The sequence below is a fragment of the Pundamilia nyererei genome, unplaced genomic scaffold, assembly GCF_000239375.1.
Source record: "Pundamilia nyererei isolate P.nyererei 1_Seehausen unplaced genomic scaffold, PunNye1.0 scaffold00259, whole genome shotgun sequence".
In the NCBI taxonomy this organism is placed as follows: Eukaryota; Metazoa; Chordata; class Actinopteri; order Cichliformes; family Cichlidae; genus Pundamilia; species Pundamilia nyererei.
The window spans coordinates 569749-586491 of NW_005187660.1; the positions used below are offsets into that span (position 1 = coordinate 569749).

General features: G+C 44.6%; 1 protein-coding gene across 6 annotated transcripts in view; it reads right to left on the bottom strand.

The window, feature by feature from the left end:
• Window positions 1-740: 740 nt before the first annotated feature.
• caskin1 (CASK interacting protein 1) overlaps window positions 741-16743 on the bottom strand; it is a 105975-nt gene continuing 89972 nt past the window's right edge. For 4 of the 6 annotated variants that reach the window (XM_013915132.1, XM_013915137.1, XM_013915134.1 and 1 more), the window contains 10 exons: window positions 11209-11290; window positions 10558-10667; window positions 8004-8114; window positions 6329-6430; window positions 6008-6146; window positions 4641-4784; window positions 2827-4025; window positions 2415-2720; window positions 1542-2124; window positions 741-1255 (listed from right to left, as the gene is read on the bottom strand). In XM_013915132.1, the coding sequence (XP_013770586.1) occupies window positions 747-1255; window positions 1542-2124; window positions 2415-2720; window positions 2827-4025; window positions 4641-4784; window positions 6008-6146; window positions 6329-6430; window positions 8004-8114; window positions 10558-10667; window positions 11209-11290 (3285 nt within the window). In that variant the 3' untranslated portion in view covers window positions 741-746. The remainder of the gene's footprint in view (window positions 1256-1541; window positions 2125-2414; window positions 2721-2826; window positions 4026-4640; window positions 4785-6007; window positions 6147-6328; window positions 6431-8003; window positions 8115-10557; window positions 10668-11208; window positions 11291-16743) is intronic. The other 2 variants (XM_013915133.1, XM_013915136.1) reach the window with 2 other exon arrangements.

Sequence of the window (16743 nt, forward strand, 5' to 3'; positions counted from 1 at the left end):
TCCTGGTCCCATCTCTGGATAGTCACGTTTTGGGGGGTTTAATAAATTTGGCCAGATTTCTACAAATCAAATGAGAGCTGATTCATCCATTCAGGGCGGATGGATGCCAGCTCTACTAACAAGACCAGGTTTCCCTCAGAATTTTCCTAATTATCCCACACCGTTTTGTTCCCTGACTGCCAAGACTTGCCTGGAGTTACAGTTAGGGCTAGGGTCACTATCGATGATGACCCAGACCTCAGAGGGTTAACAGAGCATGAAGTCTTTTCTCCAACTGTGATACATTAAAAACAAATGGAAATGGTAAAAAAAGGGAGAGCATTGTATTTCAGTATACTGCTAGTGATCCTGTGATCCCAGGCGTAGGTACATTTCCACTGAATGGTACCGGATTATATTATTATTAATGTGCAAGAAGATTTCATCTATAGTTGTACTTCAGCTGTTATGCAACAAATCAAGAATGTTTTGAATGTGATTGTCTGCAAAGGCCTTAAGTGTTTGAATTCTCCGCACAAATCCTCACAACCTATGTTGAGTGGGTGCTAGTTTTCAGTCCCTTAGACTGTGGTCCGCTGATCTCACTTGATGAGATTAATCCGTAGTAGACACTTGTAGAGGGTTCATATCATCACCTACTGAAGGACAACGTTCCAGATGCTTCTGTGTGGCTAACTGTTGTTAACAGCATGACTGTCAGTGTGTGTGTGTGTGTGTGTGTGTGTGTGTGTGTGTGAGTGTGGTCCTTACTCTTCCTGTCGTAGTATTTTATCCTCCACGGCTTGCAGAGCAGCAGCCAGTGAAGCGCTTGTTTCCTCCAACTTCTGGTGCACCAATGAATCCACTCCGAACTCTGTTGTCGTGGCGGCTGGCGCCGTGACCCCGCCCCCTGACATCCCGCTGTCCACTGACACCCCCCCGATGGAGGATCGTGGGGGTTTGACAGGCGGAGGGGTTGGGCTGGGAGTGGCAGGAGTCTGAGGTGTCTGTGGTGTGGTGGGTGTCTGTGGCGTGTGGGGACTCTGGGAGGAAGGGCTCGTCGGTTTGGCGTTCGGCGGGCTGGGAGTGTTAGATGGGGGGAAGGAGGGCGGTGAACTGGTCTGTCGGGCCACTGCAGAGTGCTGCTTGGGCGGGGCAGAGGCTGGGGTGGACAGTGCGGGGCCAGTTACAGAGTGGATGAGCTTGGCTGGTTTGGGCGCTGTGGGTGGTGGCGCTGGTTTGGGTGAAACTGGTGGAGGGATCTTCTTTCCTTCCACTACACAGAGAGCAAAGAGAAAGACTGGATCACTGAGCAGCTGAAATACGCTGTTTTCCTTTATAAACACTATCTAAGACTGGCTGGCCTATAACGCTGTTTGAAACCCCTCCAGTACCGATAAGCTTTGACTGACCAGGTAGCAGGAAATACTCTTTACTCATGAAAATACACTTTGTAAAATTATTTTTCAGCTTGCCTTTTCATCACTGTTTTTTTGCTTCAACTTCCTGAAGGGCATTTGGAATTTATATGTACACAAAACACCCAAATCCACTGTGTTTACCTGGACTTCCAGGTGTCCCCGGACCTGGTAGGGGTACTCGTTTGTTGGATACAGGCTGCGGTGGGGTCTGAGGTCCTCCCTGTCTCTTTATCTGTGCCACTACAGGCTTTGGGGAGACTGGAGGCTTTGGTTTCCTCACAGGACCACCTTCATTTGCCACTGGAGCTCCTTGGTCCAAGCTGTCCCTGCGAGGAGCAGCAGTCACTTGTGGTTGAGTTTGAGGTTGAGGTTGCGGTTGCTCGATCACTCCAGCATCAGACACTGGGCGGCGTTTCACTGTGGCTGTGCCGTTCTGGTAGGGAACTGGCTGCGTGGTGTTTGGCTGCCCGGTGTTCGCAGGCTCCCCGTTGGCTGTGGCCAGCTCTGCGTAGCCCTCGGGCTCTTTGTCACGGCTCTTGGGTCGTCGCTTGACGGTGGATGACTCTTGAAGGGTGAAGTCAGAGCCGTTGGTGTGGGGCTTGGAACTGCGGGGTCGTCGTTTTAAGGTCGCCGTGGCTTCAGCATTGGAGATGTCCTCCTGGGCGTAGCTGCTGTCTCCCTGGTGACCCTCGCCGTCACCCTGCAGACATACACAAAATACACACTAACGGAAAATTCATACATTCATGATAAGGGGTCATTTTTGCACAGTCAAAAAACACTGACAAAGATAAATGGATAAGACAAATAAAGCTTACAGAACACAGAAGCTTGACTATGGATTTGCAATACATTAGAGCACATTAGCTTTAGCACATTACATTACATAGATAATGCAAAAGATAGATAGATAGATAGATAGATAGATAGATAGATAGATAGATAGATAGATAGATAGATAGATAGATAGATAGATAGATAGATAGACAGACAAACATATATATTGATAGCTACCTGTCCTTCTCCTTCTCCTCGACCTTGGCGGCGGATGGTCAGACTTCCCTCCTCTGCAAAAGGCAGATTCTCTGAAGAGCTGCCACTACCTCCTGAGCTGGGGTGGGGTGAGGATGGAGGTTGGGGTGAGGAGGAATTAACAGGAGGAGGGGAGGATTCAGGCTGGGTGGAGGGAGAGGGGAAAGTCAAAGGAGTTGGCTGGTCGCGCCTTGCAGCAGCCACAAGCTCACTGACGGGGCCGCTGATGGTTCGTCGTCGGTTTACCACCTCACCATCCAGACCAATGGCATCGCGTGTTTTCCCCACCTGTTGAACGCACAACAACCATATTTCACTTAGTTACAGCATACATATGAATAAATAAACATATATGTAGTGTTATGTTAGAGAAATGAAGTTCTGTATACATTACCTGCAAAAAGTTCTTCTGCAATGCCATGCCTTTGGCTCCTCCCCCTATAGAAGACATCTCTAACATGGCGGCAATGCTCCTCACACTGCCAACGCTGCTCGTCTCCACGGCAGCTGTCTCCACGGACACCCCCAGGTCGCTGGCCCGCCGTTGTTGGTAGTAAGGCACATCCAGCATCCCCCCAGTAGTGGTGAGCGTATTCGGCTGCGTGTTGGCATCTGTCAGGTTGGAGTTGGAGGTGGAGATGGCTGAGCTGGAGCGTTTGGGTGGTGGTGGGGGTGGGCCTTTTTTCTTCTGACGGAGAGCAAACGACTGGCTCTGGTTTCGGTTGGCGCCCTTTTCCTGATTGCGTACGGAGTGACTACGGCTGACTCGGTGTGTTACTGTGGCGTATTTCCCTACTTCCCCTCTCACAGCGGCTGAGCTCTGGCTTACAACGTCAGCTTCTGCTTCTCCTCCACCCCCTCCTCTTCCTCCTGCTCTCTCATCGCACTCGCTATCTGAGACAGCGTATCGGTTGAGCGTGTGAGCGCGTTTATTCTGGACAGACGAGTTCTTTGGTCCTTCTTCCTCTGCTAACTCTGCCTCTGGTGGGAGAGAGAGGACTGGCACTTGCTGACTCTCCCTGACCTCCATCGCCTGCATCTGTGGGTGGTGCTGAGGGTGAGGGTGAGCCTGGTGCTGCGGCGGCATTTGAGGTTGCTGCTGCTGGGGCTGAAGCTGACACGGGGCTCCGCGATGGGTTGGAGACTGAGGAGGATGTGAGCGCGGTGACTGAGGTCTTTCCCCCTGGATGAACTGTGGGGACGGCTTGGGCTTGGCCTGTGGGGAAGACGTGCTCTGCACAGATGATGTGGACGAGGAGGAAGAGGTCCTGGTCTTGGTAGGAGTGTGTGGGGGGGTGTAGGGAGGTGCAGGCTGCGAGTGAGAATGAGAGTGACGATGTTTGCCTTGTGAGGATACACTGCCTCGGTGAGAGGACGCGCTTCCCTGGCTGCTCTGCTGCCTCATAGTCCGGGCCTCCTTCTTAGGTGGCCCACCTCCACCTCCTCCTCCGCCTGTAAGCACCTCATCGTGGTCTTTGCTGAGGCTGCGTGTTCGCTGAGCTTTGACCTCCTGAACTGGCTGGGTCATTGCACTCTGTAGCTCAGTGCTCAGCTCGCTGTCCTGGAAGGTGCTCATTTTGGGAGACATGACCTCTGAAGAGAGACAAAGAGAAACTCAGATGAAGATAAATGAAATCTTATCTTTTTATCTCACAAAAGGTTTATTAAGTAAATGAAACTCAGATGAAATGCTTTACCACTGTTACACAGCAGTTGCTTTCAATCTAGTAGCGTCATTATGGGCTCAGTCAACCTAACCCCCAAACTGCAAACAGCATGAGCTCTACTCAGATTTGGTCAAGTGTCAAAAATAAAGATGCTTACTAGACTTTCATTCAGGAAGATGCACTAAATACAGTATTTAGACAGTTGTATGAATCCACCTAGACAAGTGAAGGGAAGCTTCTGATATTTCCACAGCCATCTGTAAAGTAAGTTAGGTGTCACAGATGTCAACAGATGTGCAAGATAGCCAAACCAACCAGTCTGAAAGCTGTGGTCTGATGGGGGACTTGAGATGGGCTCAAGGACTATCCACTGAGAACAAAGAAGAGTGGACCACCAGTCTATCTGACCAGCAGACGACCAAAGCAACTCTAACATGATTTATTTTTTTACTGGTTTCACAATCAAATGAAACATACAGATAATTCCAATTAAAGATGGAGTTAAAACTGTACAGGCTGAGATTTTCCTGAATGATCTCACCATCTGGGGGAGGACTATCCATCGACATGACTTCCTGCTGCTGCGTGATTGGTGGGGGCTTCTTTCGGAGGGAGCCCCGCCCATCTGAACTGCGCTGCATTTCAGCCAGCCGCTTCACCGCCAGCATTAGCTTTTTCTGGTGGCCTACAGCATTAACAAAGTGGAATTACAGTTTGGCATAACACAGGTAATACAAGTCAAATTCACTGAAAATTAGTTTGTCGTCAGTGCACTTTCCCTTAACTCCTGAACAGAAAACTAAACCTGACTAACTGAGAAAACTGTAAGGCTACAGAAGCTAGCTTATCTAAAAACGCTACAGCTAACATGGTAACACTAACCAGTTTAGCTAGTAAATGTTTTATAGATGGGGAGGCGTGGACAGAGAACTTGTAACTCAGAACTCCCACTCTTTAGATGCTGGGTGTGATATTTTCAGTTTACTATATTTTTTGTAGTCCAAAAAGGTCAGTCTCGTTATAGTTTTTTGGGTTAGGGGGGTTCATAGGGGTCAAGATATTGAATAAAGCTCAGGTTTTGAGTGTAGTAAATGACCTTTCTTTGAATTTTAGGGATGCCACAGAACTGTAGAGCTACTTTAGCTTTTATTTCAGTCATGAAATGATTAGCAACAGAAAATTTCTAGCAGCAGCAATCCTCAACCGGCTTCTTTTTTACAGATATCCTGTCGTAAACCCTTCATGCACCATTCAGCACCCAGAGGCAGAGTGCTAGTATTTTGGGGGAATAGTTAGCTTCCCTGTAAGAAAATCTAAAAGACGTCTTCATAATTCATCATTAACATATACTTCATGGCTTGGGTTTGTGCTCTGACATGCACTGTCAACTGTACGACCTTATATAGACAGGTGTGAGACAAATCATGTCCAATCAACTGAATTTATTACAGATGGAGTCCAATCAAGTTCATCGTCTGACAGATGATCAGTGGAAGAAGGACACACCTGATCTCAATTTTGAGTGTCAACTTTTTTCACTCATTATGGTGTATATGTAGAGTTTTGAGATGAAAAATTAACTTAATTCATTTTGGAGTCTGTAACACATCATTATGTGGAACAAGTGAAGCCCTGAGAATACTTTCCAAACTCTCTGCATATGCTTATATACGTATTCTGGTTTTAAGTCTGCATTTTAATCACTTCACTCATTTATTTTTGAGATTACTGGTTACTTTCATCTCTATTAAGTGTACCTAACATACATAAAGCTATGCTCAAATGTGAATGTTGGCCACATTATACACCACATGCAGAGTCTTGTGATTAGTAGGGGATACTGTAGCTTAACTTTCATGTTTCACAGTGGAAAAACAAAACAAGCACTGCATTGTTTGTTTGTCGTACCCAGTTTGGTGATGCCTATTTCCTGCAGGTCTTCCCAAGTGATGTCCGTGATGAAGTCGATGTTCTCGTAACCGTTCTGCACTAACATCTGGTGGTACTGGCTTAGACCAATAGAAGATAGCCATTCTCCTAGGCTAGCCTGTAAGAATGCCAGAAATAAGAGCGCTGAGCAGGCAGTAGCTTGTAGCTTCCCATGGTAGCTCAGAATATTAGCCCACAGGACACTTCGTGTCATGATCAACCAATCAAAGTTTTGGCATAGCAATGACATACAAGCATCTATTTGACTGGTTTAAAAAGTCTGTGTGTGCGTGTACTCACAGGTTTATGCTCAGGCAGCCACTCTGTAACACTTAGCTTGTTAATCTCTGATGTTATCTTCTTTCGGTGACCTGGTTTAGTTATTCCAATAGCGGTCAGATCCTACACACACACAAACATGTAAGTAAGAAGCTGTAAGTATATGTTCAGGCATTTTTATTCCACAAAGTACAAGAAAATCTCCCCAAGTGCCCATCACTCTCTGTCGTTCTCTCTCTGTCTTCCACACACACACACTCAGAAGAAAATTTGCAACACAAGAGATGGCGTGATATCTGATGAAGGCTTCTGTCGGCTAAAGGGAGAAGAGCGCGGATGTGTCAAACCCATAAGAAAAGCATGGCAAACAAAAGCAAATGTCTGCAGTGAAAGGAGGCGGCCAAAATAAAAAAAACAGGCTGAATCTGGTACGCAGACATGACCGCACTTTGATATAAAGAAGACAGAAATATCACAGAGCGCTGCACGGCACAAGTGCTACATTTGACTTCAGTGCAACTCACTGGAAGTTGTTAGGACACCCGAGAACACACTTTTATACAACAGCCGCCACGTACACTTGGCTGCATAAATCATTTTGTGGGACGAACCAGGAGACGAGGCCTCCGCTCAGTGACACATCTCTGATGAGAAAAGCCCTTTAAGCCATCGCTAATCTGAGTCCCTTCAGCATGCACAAAGTGTGCATATATACACAAGTAATTTATGAATGCTACAAATTATTTGTTTTTAAGTGTGGCAGGGCCAGGATTGTTCCTCAAAGCTAGCAGCAGCAGGAGCAGTGTTGGAGGTGAGGTGAAGGGTCACAAAGTCGAACAGAAGTTCACTGAGTTGGTTTTTGAATGTGTTAAATTTCTCTGCGTTCAACCGGCAGCTTAAAATGGAAACAACAAACACGTAAAAATACTATAGGTATCATCACAGGAGGATTTTTGTCTTTTATGGACTTTGTTTTAAGATCTTGATGCTAACATTTAAACCAGAGCTTATTTTTAATTCATATTTAGGCAGAATTCTGAAGACAATATTTAAACACAAAAACACCAAATAAGAATTTCCCCATACTGCAACTCTTTATTTGACATTCTCTTCTGAGTAAAAAGGAACTACTTTTAAAGGTCCACACATTAAGTACGACACACAACTTGCATTAAGTGACCACTAGGGTGTACCAAGAGCCACAGTACGCAGTAACATACAGTCGTCTTGTACTGGTTATTTTCTGTTTAACATTTTGCAAAAATAGGGATACGAACAGCAAGATGACTCGTGTCTCATTATCTTCATGGCCATTTTATGACCTTTCTTCAGACTTGAGCCGATGGCAAAGGTTTTAATACTGTGGGGCTGGTGAGAGCCCAGAGACTCAACAGTACGCGAAGGGGTTCACACATTTAAACCTTTTCTGGAGTCAGAGGGGGAAGGCAATTCACGATCGAGGGGGGAGGAAAGTGAATGTAGGCAGGTGAGGCACGAGGCAGGAAAAGGCAGGTGGTTGGTTGAGTGGTTTAATTGTGCTCACTTGCGATTTTGTTTTGTAAAATAAATTATTTACATGCATATTGAAAACATCAAGGACAACACAAATCAAAGTCGTGCAGACTTGTTCTCATTGTGGTCCTTGGAGGTGCCTGCGACCTCTCTGGGAGTCAGGGTCAGGGTTTAGTTGCCTTACCTCCGGGGTCATTCGGCTAATGGTGGGCAAGTCATACCCAGCGCCCAGGAAGTTTGGAGCGTAGACCTGCAGCTGAAAGTCGCTCAGCCATTGGACAACGGCCTCTGAGCTCTACGGGAGAGAAGACAGGGGGCATGCGGTCACTGGCTCCATGTGTTTCTTCGACAGCCATTTTTTTTTCTCAGCAGGGCCAAGTAGGGCAAAAGAGAGGCTACATTTTAATGACCATGTCTTGTCATCTTTAGGGTGGTCCTAAGCTAATTCTTACACATTAATGGATGATTCAGCGGTATTATAAGCTGGCTGGCTACTGAAATAGCCCTGGACAGCCTGCCTTGGTCCTGCAGTGAAAACCAGGCTAAGGTTAGGAAGGGAAAACGTCCAGTCGACAGAATCTCAGCTACTACAGAAGGTCAGATTAGCAACAACAGGCTAATCTGTATCTTACACTTTACAGCTGGAAAGCAGAGAAAACACATAGTGTCTACTGTTTGTTTTGCACAGTGCTGCAAAAAAGGCAACGCCAGAAAACGCTGCTCTTACTTAGAAGCATGCACATTCGCTTTTGCACACTTCCCCTTTTCAGATACTTTCACACTTCTAACCCCGATTTTCTGACTGATTGCATGTTAACTCAAAACCTTAAAAATTCACATTATAAGTTCAGCTTTCTGTCCATGTTTTATCTGTGATTGGCGTCTGTTAGACCGGCAGATGTTAGCTAACCAGGATGCGACATGAAAAGTGGGAAGCCACTAAGGCCTGGAAATCCTGGGTCTGGGATGTAGCTTAGCATGCTAAACAACAGTCAGACTAGCAAATATTTCCCTCCTGTTTTACAGTCCAACAATACCACAGGGTCAAAGACAGGCCTCTTACTGTTAAACGTAACTTTAAGCTAATCTTTGACTTCTTACGATTGCTACTGGAGTAAGCAAGTGTTATTGTTTTTGAAATAACTAAAAAAAATTCTAGGTGATTTTGATACTTTATACAGATTTTAAGAAACCAATTAGTTACTGGCTTTAAAGAACTTCATTAAGTTTGATTAAAAGTGTAGCAACAAAAGTTGGACAATGTGGGACAGGTTATCAATGCTGTTGTGTGGTGTGAATATTCCAGGTGATTTGATATTGATCATGTAGGACAACTACAGGATACAGTTTTCTGCCTCGATAAGTCCAACATTCAGAAATGAAAAGTTTGTTTATATGGTGTTATGATATGTCTGCCCTCGATCTGTCCTATTTCTCACCAGGCTCATGTGTTGGCTTTTATAAACTGGACCCAATCAAGACTGAACACCGTATCAATATATGGGGTGAGCGTCGAAGGAATAAAAATGCTGTGCAGTCCCAGGTAAATTTGTTGCTTGGTGACCTTCATTATGACCCAGACCTTTATTATGATGGAGTATGGTTAAAGTAGTGTCCTGCTGTGTGACAGCAGATGGAAAAGCAATCGGCCTAACTGGAAAACCACTGCTTGACTTCTTCCCACTCACACGCTGCTTTTCTTTAAACTCCCACATCCCTCCTGTCACTCTTGTTTTTCTCCATTCTTTCAGGCTCTTTCTCTCTTTCCCCGTGTCCCTCCTGCTTCCTCAAAGTCCCTCAAGAACCACCGGCGTTCTTCCCATCGTTCTTCCCATCGTTCTTCCCATCGTTCTTCCCATCGTTCTTCCCATCGTTCTTCCCATCGTTCTTCCCATCGTTCTTCCCATTGTTCTTCCACGTTATCCGTCTAGGGAAGTATTGTGAAGCTGGGTGCAGAGGAATCGGGACTCTATCTAACAGATGGTCAGTAGAACATGGCTTACATGCTAGTGTGTGCACACATATACTGCAGGCAAGCGATGCACACTACCACCATGACCACCTGCTACTTAAATATGCTCACTGTTTTGTTTTTGGTTTTGTTTTGAACATGAAACGATTGTACAATGACACGTGAAGTCAAACACATGGGCAAACATGCACACACACACTGTACAGTAAATGACAATTTATTGCACATGGTGCAAGCTCAGATTTCACACTTTTAGTGCTAAGTCCACCCACGTTATGCACACTGCTGGGCCCCTGCCAGCACACACACACAACACACACCCGCCAATATCTAACTAGGATGTCCTTCCCTCAGGTGCACTATCAGATGTTTTTCCAGCAAAGTAAGAAAAATACAGCAATGGAAGAAGAGAAGCTGCAACTAAAAGGGGCGAATAACAATGGCCAGCAGGTAAAAGATAACAGAAATGCAGGATTTTCTCACACGCACACACGATTCCTCGTTCACGTTCATACAGGATCCACTCTCACACTCACCGTGTCGTGGCTGCATCCGAAAACTCGCAGCACGGACGAAGCCAGCTGCGAGAGAAACCGATGGGACATCCTGGTGTGTGTGTGTGTGTACAAGTGTGAGAGCGAGTGTTGTGGTTGTGGTGACTGAGAAGCTACGTTCTTATCATCCTGCAGTTAGATGCTGATGGTGGCGACTGCCTGTATGTGTTTGCATGAAAGGCGGAATCTGTAGGGATTTGGGACTGTCCTACCTTCCCCTCGCATGGACCCTCCCCCTTCCTGGTTGCCGTGGCATCATAAGGCGGCGCTTCGTGGAGTGGACAGCCTGATTGGCTCGACGTCCGAGAGGAGCTGGCAGAGCCTGTGAGGAGAAATATTGTTGGCCAGTCACAAATTGTCGTCCTATGCTTGCATACTTGGATCGATCAACAGGTGAGTTTATCGCTTGCTATCTGACCTCGAATCTCCTCCTGTAACTGCCTTGCGATCGGTCGTCTTCATTGTTTTGATGCTCAACCAACAGAATTCCTGGTTCCCAACATACAGCAAACCTTTTTTTAACCAATCACACCCTTCTACACTCCCTCCTACATCCCCTGCCTTGGCCATCTGTCTACCAAACAAGCCAAGATCTTTTTGTGTGTGAAAGCAAATGATGACATTTTCTAAAAGACCTGTGGATTAAGACTCATCCCACTCTCTTGCTCCCTGGTTCTGCTCTTCTCCTCTTTATTAGAAAGCATTGGCTCTTCTTTCTCTCACCAGCTTCCTGCTGCTTGTGCTTCGGTTTGTGTTATCAAATATTACAGTATGCCTAAAATACTTGGCGATGAGATTAGTAATAAGCAACAAGAGGAAACGGAGAAAGCCTTCTTTCTTTTCTGGTCACCTGCCTGGCCTACCTGGAGGCTGATCCACAGACTTGGATTGCTCCATCAGATGCTCCTTCGCTTTGGCAGACTGAGACAAGACGGTGGCTAAAAGCTGGAAAAAACAAGTCCACACAAACACAGCACATTTATGAGACCACACTTTCATACACAGGAGCACCAACTTCTAACGACTTTCTTTTTACTGCCCTGACGTGGCATTCATTTTTTTCCAACATGCTGAAAATACAGCATATTTTCATCTCGATGCATGCTCAATCATCCCAAAGGTTGATTCTGTTCATCTGGACGTTTTCAGAGGGAGAAATGTTTCGTCACTCATCCAAGTCTTCAGCCTCAGCTGACTGCAGGTTTGCCCAGTCTTAGGCTACGTCCACACTAATACGTTTTCGTTTGAAAACGCATCTTTTTCTCTCAGTTTTGGCCTCCCGTCCACACTGAGACGGCGTTTTCGTTCAAGGATAACGCAGCATTTTGAAAATGCTCTCCAAAGCGGATACGTTTGAAAACGCCGTTTTCACGTCGCAGTGTGGACAGCGAACCCGGAGCCTTTTCGAAAACGATGACGCATTTTAGTCACGTGATGCAGTGACCAATTAAACTAAGATGGCGGAGGGCATTATGCAGCTCTGAAGTTTGACAGCCCTATTAAAGATTAATAACAGTTTGTACATGATTCAGAGAGCTTTTCTTTAAATTCTTTCATTCTCACTCGCTTTTGCAACTTTGTAATTTGTGTTACTCGCAGACTCGCAACTCCACCTCATTGTTAGTCCATTTTAAAAAAGCTTTTCCTCGACAGTTTGCCGCGACGTTTCAAAAAGCCGGAAAGTAAATAAGCAGCAGACAGAAATGAGGCAGGTTGAATCTTCTTGCGTTTCACGCATGCTCAGGACTGGAACGTAAGTGTTTTCAGTCGTTTCAATGTAGACGCACAACTCTGTGAAAACGTCTGAAAACGTTAGCGTGGACACGGAGCGTTTTCAGATGAAAACGTGTAAATAGACTGCAGCGTCGACGAGGTAGCTCTTCTGTGTTGTGCCATCCGCTTCGCCAGAGGTTGTTTGGTTTCCCCGATGTATAAATCCTGACAATCCTCCTGCACTTAACAGCGTACACTATGTTACTCTGTTTGTGTCGGGGACCCGATCCTTGGGTTGGACCAGTTTTTGCCGCAGCTTGTTTTGGGGTTCAAAAGCCACAGAGACCTGGTGTTTAGAAAAAATGCGTCTCAACTGCTCCGATACTCCTGACACGTACGGGATCACTACGGGTTTTCGCTTGGGCAGCGGTTGTCCTTCCCTCCTGGATCAGCTGGAGCTTTCTTTAGGTGATTGGGGAAACCTGGAGTCAGCTGAGACTGAAGACTTGGATGAATGACGAAACATTTCTCCCTCTGAAAACGCTACGTCCACATGAACAAAAGTACAATAGGGCAAGAATAGCTTCATTGCCACACTTCATCTGCCTGCTTGGCTGTTTTCCCACAGACGTCTGTTGGACTGGATGTCTTTTTGTGACCATAGCTATCGCCATCTGGTGGCCTTTCGGTAGAAAGTTTAAGACACTTAATTGGCTTCAGTTTTCCAACATAGAAGCTGCAGCCAAGTTTTAATTTTGTCTACCAGCCATGACCCAGTTAGCCTTGGCCCGCTGATATTAGCTACTTAAGCTAAATATCATTTAGCTAACATTACCGTATCACTAGGTTGAGCTAGGAGTTGCGTAGTAGTCCCTTCGATTAACTACTGCTAACTTTCTGATAACTTAACCCCCTCCTGTCGAACACCTTGCTCCTCTGTACACTTAGCAAACCACAGTGTACGATCTCAAACATGGCACTCTTCATTAGCAAGACTTTACTGTCAGAATTAGCATCATATAGAAAGTATAAATTAGAAAACTGTGCATATCTTGCCACAGCTTGCATGGATACATAGTTGGTCAAACCAGTTTTTTAATGTTCTAATGAAAGACATGTTCAGATCAAGCGAAAGGTAATAACATTTCACATTATCATATATTCTTTGTTCCAAACATACTAAAGTTGATGCATCGCAGTAAGAAATCCTTCATTTTTAAGCTCTTAGGTGAAAATTTTTTTTGTCATGAACCACACAGCTGGAAACGTGGTGGAAAATTCAGTCAGAGCTTCTTTTCTTTTTTATTATAGATATAAAAGCATGTGTTGGCTTCCCTGTGCCAACACGGAGGCCAAATTGAATTTATCTGAGGCACATTAAAACATAACAATGGCAGGAGTATGGAAAGGTTATATATAAAGGCAGGGAATAAACTCACTACTGTTACAATAGTCACCACAGGCTACACATTACACCAGAACAAATGAGGCTGTAGCAGCAAAACTAAAGTACATGTGAGTATATTTCAGGAATAATGAATTCTACTTTTCATTTGTTAAAGAAAAATGTGGTATCGCTTCTAATAAATGTTACTCCACAGGCCATCCATCCTGGATAAAACATGCGTTTAAAGGGTTTGGTTTCCTGAAATCATGATATCTGATGATAAGTGTCCATTTCATGCTCATATACTCATTCTAAATTATCTACTGTTGCCTTCAGGGGACAGTCACACCTTTGCTGAATATCATATCCTCAGTGAGAAAAAAGTCAGTTGCTTGGGTGCTGTTTCTGCCTTTTATAGATTCAGTACCTACATCATCTCAGTTAGAATTGATCTCTGGAGAAAAGGCTGTCTTTTGGGAAAAAAACCCTGACATGATGTATGCCGACTGCCACCGCATAAATCACAGTAAAACATCCTCCTGAAACCTGCAGCACTGCAATAAAAATTGGACTTCCAACGAAAGAGAAACGAGATGCAGAGAGAACAGAGGCTTTCACCGAGTCTGAGCTACACAAATCTGCTGTGTGGTTCTATTACTGTAGTGCGTTCAAATAACTGACATCCATCTGCATAATCTTTTTATGAGAGAAAAATGTGGGATATAATGTCCATGTGGCATATCTCTGTGCCACTACTTCAATCTTTAACGTCGTGGTATACTTTACTATCAGATGTTTTTTTAATGTTACATCTTATCTATAACAAATAGGAAAATATTAAAAAGAATAATGCATAAAGGCATAGCATAAAAAAGTCAAAGTACAGTTATCCACTCATCTGTTTGCCTACAAACTATTTACATGTGACGTCCTGAACTGTAGCTTCAAACAGCAGCCCTGTACCTTCATTTTAAAGACAAGAAGAAATAAAAATGACTTTGATGTTGTCCACTCATTGGTAAGACTTGAAATAAACATTCATAAGGAACAAAGGTTATATCTTCTATTCAATTCTATTCTATTTATGTAGCGCCAAATCACAACAAACGTCGCCTCACGGCGTTTTATAATGTACAGTAGATACAATATAATAGACCTTCTAAAAGCAGGATTAGTATCATCATGTAAGCCTTCATCAGTGATGATGTACATGGTGGTAGAGCCAATCCCTGAAGCGTTTGCTGCAGGTTTCCTAGTGTTTCCTAGTATTTTATACTACAGTCACACTAGGATAAACTGTGGTTCGAGACCATGGCACAGAAAAATCACTGGAACCAGTGAACTTGAGATGTTGTTGTATTTGAAACAACATCGCTCTGAAGATGTGGAGCAGGTTTGCAACCACACAGTCAGTTACTGTGAAGTGACTCTGGTTCATCAAGATGGCGATAAAACAGCAATTAGGTGGAGTCAGTCTGCTTTCAGTGTAAAACTGGTGTCAAGTTTGGATGGTGCAGGGTGGTGGTATCTACAAAATGAGATGCTTTTATATAGCAATATAACCAGAAAACAACCAGCTGCAAACCAGGTTTAGACTCAGATTGATGAAAGGTGTTGGCAAAATGTTATTCCTTTACAAAGGTTTGCAAACCTTTGGAGTACCTGGAAGTGAAGCCCGTTCTTACTCCCGACGCGTAATATACCGACGATTTCTCACATCCCGAGGCGTTCCATTGGAAAGGTGACCACCCACGCTCCTATGCTACGCGCCGGATTGAGCATGAAATCGAATAGGATGACGCTCCTGCGGTAACACACGTTCCAGCCGTGTATTCCAGCCCTGACCCTAATCCCTAATCCCAACCATAACCTTACCTTAACCTTAGTTAGTGTTTTCCAAAGCGATTTAAGTAAAATAAACGTGCATGTGTAGATTGATTCCAAACAGTTCTCATGTTTCCTCATTTTTCCAAACTCGTAATATAGGAACGTGTTGGGTGGCGTAATATACGTGTAAGTGCAATCAGTTGGACTGCAGCTATTTGGAGACACATTTCCCAGGCGACCTGAACAATGAAAGTACTGGGCGGGACTTGAGAGATTTGCAGCCACCAACTAATTGCTGTAAGTACAATGCAGTCACGAAGCAAGCGCAGATTTTTCCCAGTTGCAGAGGCCGCAGTTTTAACTTTAGTGTGACTGAACCATTATTAGCCCGTTGCCTTAGCACTGAGGAAACCCACATGAATGAAAGTCTCAAAACTTGCTAGCATTACCAAATAACTTAGCACTCTACTAACTTTGAACTTAAAACCTAAACTATAGTCAAAACCAATGGATATTGTCACACTGGCTACATTATACTTTTATAAAATTGTTTTTTTTAATTAAATAAACACAAGCCCCCAAAGCCTGTTCAGTTGTCATTTTTGACCTCCAGTAGCCAAGTAACCAGTCATGAGACGTTACAATTTATTGCACAGCCCCAAATATTTCAATTTCAGCTTTTAACTCCCAACTTGTTACGTTTTACAAACTACGGCTGCGTTCACACTGCAGGTCTTAATGCTCAACTCAGATTTTTTGATCAAATCCGATTTTTTTGTCTGCTCGTTCACACTACAAATAAAATGCGACAGCAAACGCGCTCTAGTGTGAACGCTCAAAGCGGCGCATGCGCAAAAGAAGACGTCACACACAATGCGCTCTGTTTAGACCCAGAGCAACAGTATGTTTGACTGATGGCCTTAATATAAAGACTTCGGACTTTACGTTTCCTAATTTTGCTTTAAGTTATAAAGTTATTTTGTTATTTACAAACTAACTTTATAATTATCATTATTGCTGCTTCAAAGGACAGCTGCAGGTTTCTGTCAGAATCTGCAGATTATACAGTACAAATAAAATGTTCACGTTTCTCCAACGCTCTCTTCCCAACATCTACACGGGACGGACAGGAAGCGTTCGCGATGTCTTCTCCGGCGCTGATAATTGGCGTCTGTCTCGTGTCGGTGACGTTAAAGACGGATTTAATGCGACGTGACCATCAAACAGCAGTCGCTTTCTGAAACATCGGATATGTATCGGATCCAGCACCACACACGAAAGTGACCCAGGTTTGAGCCGTTCACACTGTCACAGCATGATGGGATAGATGGTCGCACAGGGTCAGAAAAGTCGGATTTGATGCGCTTTCGCCTGCAGTGTGAACGCAGCCTAAAGGACCTCAGAAAATTTCACTACTTGTTTAAGATCATCCGTTAGGTTTAGTCAAGTGTTTGCGTGTGTGTGTGTGTGT